At 41.2% G+C, this 8,289-nt stretch overlaps 1 protein-coding gene across 1 annotated transcript; it reads right to left on the bottom strand.

Moving 5' to 3' along the window:
- Positions 1 to 5,842: 5,842 nt before the first annotated feature.
- Positions 5,843 to 6,238, bottom strand: LOC138906111 (uncharacterized). The gene has a single exon (XM_070194633.1). It carries the CDS (start codon positions 6,236 to 6,238, stop codon positions 5,843 to 5,845), a length of 396 nt encoding a protein of 131 aa, XP_070050734.1.
- Positions 6,239 to 8,289: the final 2,051 nt, after the last annotated feature.

The following is an 8,289-nucleotide window of genomic DNA, read 5'->3' as shown; positions in this document are numbered from 1 at the left end:
TTAGAATGTTTTCATGGGGTCCTAGGGGGCTCGGTTGAGTTTTCGGCCCTTTTTGCACTTATTGCAGCAGTTATTACTGATGTGCATCATGCCTTTGCAAACGCGGAGTTAGCCTTGCATCTGCGGAGAGAATTTTTGGGGCAGTGGGATTTTTCCCTTAGCGAACGCGTAAGGATGCCAGGAACGTGAAGGCTTGGAGGGGGGGTTACCTTACGCGAATGCGATGTAGGATTCGCAAACGCGATGGTCACTAGCCACTGGTCTTCGCGAACGCGAAGATTGAATTTAGCTCAGGGGTATTTGTTAACCAGAAATTGGGTATTCATTAACCAGAAATCGAGATTTGACCTCATTTCACCACTTTTGAGACCTAAACTTCAGGTAGAGGTGATGTTTGAGAGTATTTTCACTCCAACCTCCAAGGTTTATAAGTTTAACTTAGTTTTGATTAATTTTCATAATTTATCATAGACTTTCATCCCTAAATAAGGAGTTTTAAAGTGTAGAATTGGGGGTTATGGGGTAAAAGTTTAAGAAAGCTAATTTTGGGGATTTGGAACTTAATTTGGGGTCTGATTTTAATACAAATCGTATATTTTGACTCGGGAAAGAATAGATAATCAGGATTTGGTCTTGATTTTAGATTTTGACCATGTGGGCCCGGTTGACTTCTTGCTGACTTTTCCAAATATGATAAAGATTAAAACTTTTTAGTATTAGAAGGGTTTCTAAAGCTTATTTTGACTTACTTAATTATTATTTGATTAGATTCGAGCTATTTAGAGGCTTGTCTTAAAGGAAAAGCGGTGTTGAATTGTTGAACGTGTTCCGAAAAGAGGTAAGTATCTTGATTAACCTTGACTTGAGAGAATTAGATTGTAAATATTTTACTTGATATGTTCTAAGTGTGTTGGGAGCAGTATATATGCAAGGTGATGAGTGTATATGTGTTTGCATGTAAGACTAATTTAGTCATATCTTTGCTCATTTCATGCCTTATTCTCTTATTCTATGTTGTATTGTGTGAGTACTTGGTTATTCACTTGGTACTAGCCATGTTATGGGATCTTGTTGAGCTACATGAGTAAGATTGTCTCTTGGAATATTGAAATGTCTATTACACCTTAATCATGTTCACCCTTTCCTTAATGAATTATGCTTATTCATCCCTCTTTGATATTATATTATGATCTTTGCCATATTTGTTTGCAAGTTGGGTGTCTTTAGAATTGGTATGTTGGATTGGGTTTCTCGTCAAAATATTATTATAAGAGGACCAGGTTGCTGGCTTGAACAATATGGCCATGGGATTGGGTTTCTTGCCGCAACAGTTTTGTGTTGGATCGAGTTGTGCGCCAGACCGAAGATGATATGAATTCTGGTGTTTAATTTATGGTATTATCTTCCTTTGTGGATTTTGCTATGTTGTTCATGGATATCGTTTTATCCTCTTTAGTTTGAGTTGTTGAGAAATGTTTAATTATTTTATTTGAGAAGCGTGCTTGTTGACACCATTCTTGGGGAGTAGTTTTTGACAGTTGTATTGGTTTAGACTTATTATGTAATTTTGGACCTTTATCCTTTGTTTATGATATTATGTTGTTAAATGCGAAGTTGTGTTTCTTTTATTCCTACTAATTGTTGGCTTTCCTAGTGAGTAGAGTTAGGCACCGTCATGACCCTTTGGTTGGGATTTCAGGTCGTGACAAGGATAATTAGAGCCCTAGGTTGCATAGGTCTCACGAGTCATGAGCAAGCTTGGTAGAGTCTTGAGGATCGGTACAGAGATATTTTTACTTATCTTTCAGAGGCTATAAGGCTTTTAGGAAACTTCACTCTATTTCTTTCTCTCTTTCTTTCTTTATCGTGAGACTTTGTTCTATCCTAAAGTTTTAATATTTACTCTCTTATTCTCTCATAGATGGCGAGGACACATGCTTCAGGTGCAACTGAGCAGGAGCTGGAGCTCCAGGTTGTAGCCATTACTAGGTGTAGAGTCCAGGGTAGGGGCACAGCTAGAGTGCAACCTAGGGCACATGTAGCGGCACCAGCAGCTACTCATGCTTGTGCTATTATAACATCACTCGAGCTCCAAATATCTCTAGATGGTGAGCAGACTCCAGTTTAGGATGAGCCGGTATGACCAACTCAGGTTTTAGAGAGGTTTATTGCTACCCCGATGCTTCAAGACGCCTTGGTCCGTATGAGTGGATTTATGAAGAGCGTGGTTCAGGCGAGTGTATTTCTCACAGCACCAACAACTTCTCAGGCTGGGGAGGAGCCTAGACTCTTGCTACTCTTACTCTAGGGCAAATGGCTCATAGACATTAGACCCCGGAAGTGCTACTAGTTGGTGTGATTCAGCTTATTGTTGTAGCGCAGCCTAATGGTAGGCCCGCAATATTAGCTAATGAGCTAAAGAGGATGGATAGGTTTCAAAAGTTGTTTCCTCCTCACTTCATGTCACGATCCAAAATCCCAACCCATCGTGACAGCACCTAACACACTTGTCAGGCAAGCCGGACATAACAATAAAGAACCAAAAAATGGAATTTGTACAAATAACAAAAGTCTAAAACCTCAATAGAGAAAAATACTGCTAATACATGATAAATCCTCTAGAAACTGATAAATACGGAGTCATGAGCTCTAATACGGAATTAAAAGTCTGAAATGACCAAGTACAATATTGTCTGAAATAAAGATAGCAGTACATAAGAAAAGAGATGCCAAGACTGCGGCCAAGAATGCAGTTCTACCTTGTCTCTCATCAACTAACTCTGCTACTAGCCTCGGCTACTGATGACTGGGTCTGGCACCTGAATTTCCACAATTAAGTGCATAGTGTAGCATGAGTACAACCAACAAGATGTACTCAGCAAGTATCATAACTAAATTCGACGAGGTAAAAGAAGCAAGAATTATAAATGATGTCTTCTATAACTTGAATTGTTCATAAATTCAACAAGTACAAAACAATAATGTGATAAAATATAAAGCACAGAGGGAACTACATGTGTGTGTGCACAACTACTCAAGTACCTTGCTCAGTAAATGATACGGCATATCAGGATGATATGCAAATGAATCAGGTAAATAACCATGGAAATTACAAGTATAGATGAAATGCAAAATCCAATAGACATTCCTCAATACTTCCATATCCGTATCAAACCACTGATCAATTTTCTCAATCCGCATGTACACCATCAAGAAGGCACATGAGAGGGTTACCCTAGGGGATGCATCTATATCCATATGCCACATGGACAACTCACGTGCTGAATGAACAACTCATGTGCTAATAATATCAACCACATAGACAACTCACATGCTGCACAGACAGCTCACGTGATAATAATATCAATATCTGGATCCGCACATATAACTCACGCGTTGTACTGATAACTCATATGCGAACAATATCAATTGCACAGATAACTCGCGTGCCAATATTCATAATCCGCCCGGTGTGGTCACAGGCTACCAGTCTGGATCATAAAACATAGAAAGCAAGTATACGAGAATACATGTTCATGATCAATGATTATCATATTTCATACACCTGGACTAGTATAAATAACAGGCTATAGTGTAGGCATGTGCAATGTGTGCTACCACAGTTAGAACCGATAATTTCATCACGAAACAGCAGTTTATCAGGTTGAATCGGGAGAATACCCTCAATGAAATCTCAAATGGGGTACAAATAGCTCACAAAGGGGTACAAATAGGAGAAACATCACAGCTTGAAGCTTAGCAATCAATTCAAGGCATGTCATAGCCTAAGCACTACCTCGAGCATGAAAATAGTACCCCCGGTGCACGCATATAGGACCCCACACATATGCGCCACTCAAAGCACGTAGCTATCAAAAATAATTCAGTCAATTAGTGCCTCAACCAAATTTAGGTAAGATACTTACCTCAAGCAAGCAAAATTACTCCTCTAATAAGCCCTTCCCACAGGTACCTAACACCGGACGGCTCGAATCTGGACAAATTAACTTAATACCATCAATAATGGCTATAGGAAACAATTCCAAAAGATAAAGCTAAGGTCTTGAATCAAATATGCAAAGTCAGCCCAAAACGTCAACCCAAGGTCCACACCTCGGAACCTGACAAAATTCACAAATTTCGAACACCCATTCAATTATGAGTCCACCCATACTAATTTCATCCAATTTCATCTAAAAATCGACCCTCAAATAACCAAATCTCACTCTCCAATACCATGGTCTAAAAACCTAAAATTTCACTTCAAACTCACATAAACTAGGTGTAATAATCAATGGGTAATCAATATTTATCAACAAAAATGATTAAACTTCACTTACCTCTTCAATTGTGGAAAACCCCTCTCAAAGATCGCCCTTAGCCGCGTCCCAAAACTCTCCAAATGAGAAAAACCTCAAGCCCTTCGATTATAATAACTTGCCCAAGGATCCCGCTTCTACGCCCCAAAAGTCCAATTCTGCGGGACCGCTTCAGTTGTCAGAATGCGCATCTACAAAATTCACTAAAATCCCAACCTATCGCTTCTGCGGTGAGGCTCCCGTATATGCGCATCCACTCTTGCGGAGATTCTTCCGCACCTGCGGTCCCTCCTCTTCTGTGCTTCCCTCATCGCAGAAGTGAAGTCGCTTCTGCGAAAACATTCTTGCATGTGCGATCTCCCTACTTCTAGCCTTCCTGTGCATCTCTGTTCAAGTTGTCGCTTCTGCGGCCTCGCATATGCGGCAAAACAAACGGAGGTGCGATTGCATCAGGTAACTGAAATTTCAGCCATCTCCCTAAGTGAAACTTGTTCCGCCATCCATACGAATCATACCCGAGGCCACCGGAACCCTATCCAAACATAACAACAAGTCCTAAAACACATTACAAACTCACTCGAAGCCTCAAATCACATCAAACAACACGAAACCCATGAATCGCACATTTATTCAAGCCTAATGAACTAATAAACTTTCAACTTCTAAAACTAATGCCGAACCATATGAAATTAACTCTGAATGACCTCAAATTTTGTACAAAAGTCATAAATGACACAACATACCTACTCCAACTCCCGGAACAGAAATTTGAACTAGATATTGACAATATCAACTCTCGGTCAAACCTCTCAACCTTTCAAACCTTCAACTTTTCAATTTTTGCCTAAAATCATCAAATCAACCTACGGACATCCAAATCAACATCCAAGCACACGCCTAAGCCCAAAATCACCATATGAATCTATCAAAACTTTATTCCGGAATTGTATGCACAAAAGTCAAACCCCGAACAATTTTTCCAACTTAAGCTTCTAACCTTGGAACTAAGTGTCCCAATTCATTCTGAAACATCCCCGGAACCAAACAAACCACCCCAGGAATGTCCCATAACCACAAACAAAAATAGAAGAAGCAATAAGTAAGGGAACGTGGCTACAATACACAAAATGACCGGGCAGGTCATTACATTATCTCCTTCTTAAACAAATATTTGTCCTTGAATGAGTCTAGATCATACCTGGAGTCTCAAATAGGTCTGGATAACTGCTCTGCATCTCCCGCTCGGTATCCCACGTTCCTCCACTGCCGGCTGACCTCTCTATTAAACTTTCACTGATGCAATATTCTTTAATCACAACTTTCGAACTTACCAATCCAAAATGGCCATCGGCTCCACATCATAAGTCAAATCCCCATCTAACTGAATCGTGCTAAAGTCCAAAACATGTGATGGATCACCGTAATACTTTTAGAGGATAGAAATATCAAACACTAGGTGAACACCTGATAGACTAGGTGGCCATGGAAGTTTGTAGGCCACCTCTCCAACTCTCCCAAGCACCTCAAAGAGACCAATATACATGGGCATAAGCAACGATATCTTTCTTCATGCTCCGCCAATAATAGTGTTGTTTCAAGTCATGGTACATCTTCGTGGCACCCGGGTGAATAGAATAGTGCGAGCTATGAGCCTCTTCAAGTATCAAATCTCTCAACCCATCCACATTTGGAACACAAATCCGGCCTTGAAGTCGCATAACACAAACATCACCAATCACAATCTCCTTAGCACCTCCCCGTTGCATCGTGTCCTTCAGCACCAACAAGTGAGGATCATCAAACTGGCGAGCCTTGATACGTTCCAACAATGATGGCTCAACCACAAAGCAAGCAAGAACCCGACTTGGCTCCGAAACATCCAATATCATAAATTGATTGGCCAAGACCTGAACATCCATGGCTAGCGGCCTCTCTAGTACCGGTAAATATTCCAAATTGCCAATACTCTCCGCCTTCCTACTCAATGCATCGGCCACCACATTGGCCTTCCCTTGATGATATAATATGGTGATATCACAGTCTTTCAACAACTTTAACCATCTCTGCTGCCGCACATTAAGATCCTTCTACTTGAACAGGTGTTGGAGACTCCGATGGTTGGTATAGACCTCACAATGAACATCATAAAGATAGTGCATCCAAATCTTTAATACATGAACAATAGTTGCCAACTCTAAGTCATGCACAGGGTTAATCTTCTCATGAACCTATAACTACTGATATGCGTAGGCAATTACCCTAGCGTCATGCATCAACACCGTGCAAAGCCTAATACGCGACACATCACAATACATGGTGTAAGATCCCTACCTTGTAGGCAACCCCAGCACTAGGGTTGTAGTCAATGTAGTATTGATCTTCTAAAAGCTCTCCTCACATTACTAATACTATCTAAATGGGGCACCTTTCTAGGTCAATCTAGTCAAAGGTTCAGCAATGGACGTGAAACACTCCATAAAACAGCGATAATATCCGGCCAAACCCAAGAAGCTCTGAATCTCTATAGTTGAAGATGGTCTAGGACAACTCTTAACTGCCTCAATCTTCTTCAGATCCAGCTTGATCCCCTCACTAGACACCACGTGGACCAAGAACGCCACCGAATCAAGCCAAAATTCACACTTGCAGAATTTAACATACAACTTCTTCTCCCTCAAAGTCTAGAGTACAACCCTCATGTGATGTTCATGATCCTCCTGGCTGCGAGAGTACACCAAGATGGCATCAATGAGTACTATGTCAAAAGAATCAAGATTTTGTTGGAATACACTATTCATCGGGTACATAAAGGCTGTCGGGGTATTGGTCAATCTAGAAGACATCACTAGAAACTTGTAGTGACCAATGCAGTCTTTAGAATGTGTGAATCCCTAATCTTCAACTGATGATACCCATACCTCAAATCAATCTTCGAAATTACTCTGGCACCCTGAAGCTGATCAAATAAGTCATAGATGTGCCATAATGGGTACATGTTCTTGGCTATAACTTTGTTTAACTGCCGGTAATCAATACATATCGGCATAGTACCATCCTTTTTCTTCACAAATAGCATTGGTGCACCCCAAGGTGACAAACTTGGCCTGATGAAACCTTTATCAAGTAACTTATGAAGTTGTTCCTTCAATTCATTCAACTCTGTTGGTACCATACAATATGGAGGAATAGAGATGGTCTGACTGCCCGACACTAGGTCAATACCAAAATCAACCAACTCTAAGCGTCTAGCAATCTCGACCACCTGGTCAAAACTAGCACCGGTCTCAGCCTCTCGAGCTAGACTAAAATGCAAATTGTAGTTAAGGCCATTAATGAACCTCCTAATCTTCTCGCTCTCAGTGGGAACCAACCATATAGCATGTCGGGCCAAATCTGCAAACCTAATCTCATACCAAGTGACAGTCATATCTCCCTGGCATAGCTGCTCAAACTCCCTACGCAACTCCTCTCTACGAGTCTATGGAACAAATCTCTCTAAGAAGAGAACTGAGAACTCATGCCACCAAAGTAGTGTTATGTTAGCTGGCCTGCCTAGCTTAATAGTATGCCACCATCTATAGGCGGCCCCTATTAGCTTAAAAGTAGTAAAGGCAACCCCACTGGTATCCAAAATACCTGTTGTACGAAGAATCTACTGACACGGGTCTAGAAAGTTTTGAGCATCCTCTGGCTCTGCCCACTAAACTCTGGAGGCTTAAACCTCCCTAGCCGCTGCAATCTCTTCTTCTCCTCATCACTTAGAGGTGGACCAATATAAGGCCAACCAGGGGCAACCAATTGAACTGGCAATACACTCGGCGTCTGGTGACGTTGAGCTAGCTACTTTAGAGTACGGGTGGTACATGTCTGGGAACCTCCCTCAGCCTGAGAGGTGGCTGGTGTAGCTGGAATCTAGGCCGCCTGATGCAGGCTCACGCACATAGTAAAAATCTAGGCTAAAGCCTCCTGA

This window comes from Nicotiana tomentosiformis, chromosome 2 (genome assembly GCF_000390325.3).
Source record: "Nicotiana tomentosiformis chromosome 2, ASM39032v3, whole genome shotgun sequence".
In the NCBI taxonomy this organism is placed as follows: domain Eukaryota; kingdom Viridiplantae; phylum Streptophyta; class Magnoliopsida; order Solanales; family Solanaceae; genus Nicotiana; species Nicotiana tomentosiformis.
Note: the sequence above shows the minus strand (reverse complement) of the source record. Positions and strands in the feature narration are given on the sequence as shown.

Excerpts from the sequence above, each read along its gene's own strand:
- LOC138906111 (XM_070194633.1), bottom strand. The coding sequence starts at position 6,238 with ATGGATGTTCAGGTCTTGGCCAATCAATTTATGATATTGGATGTTTCG.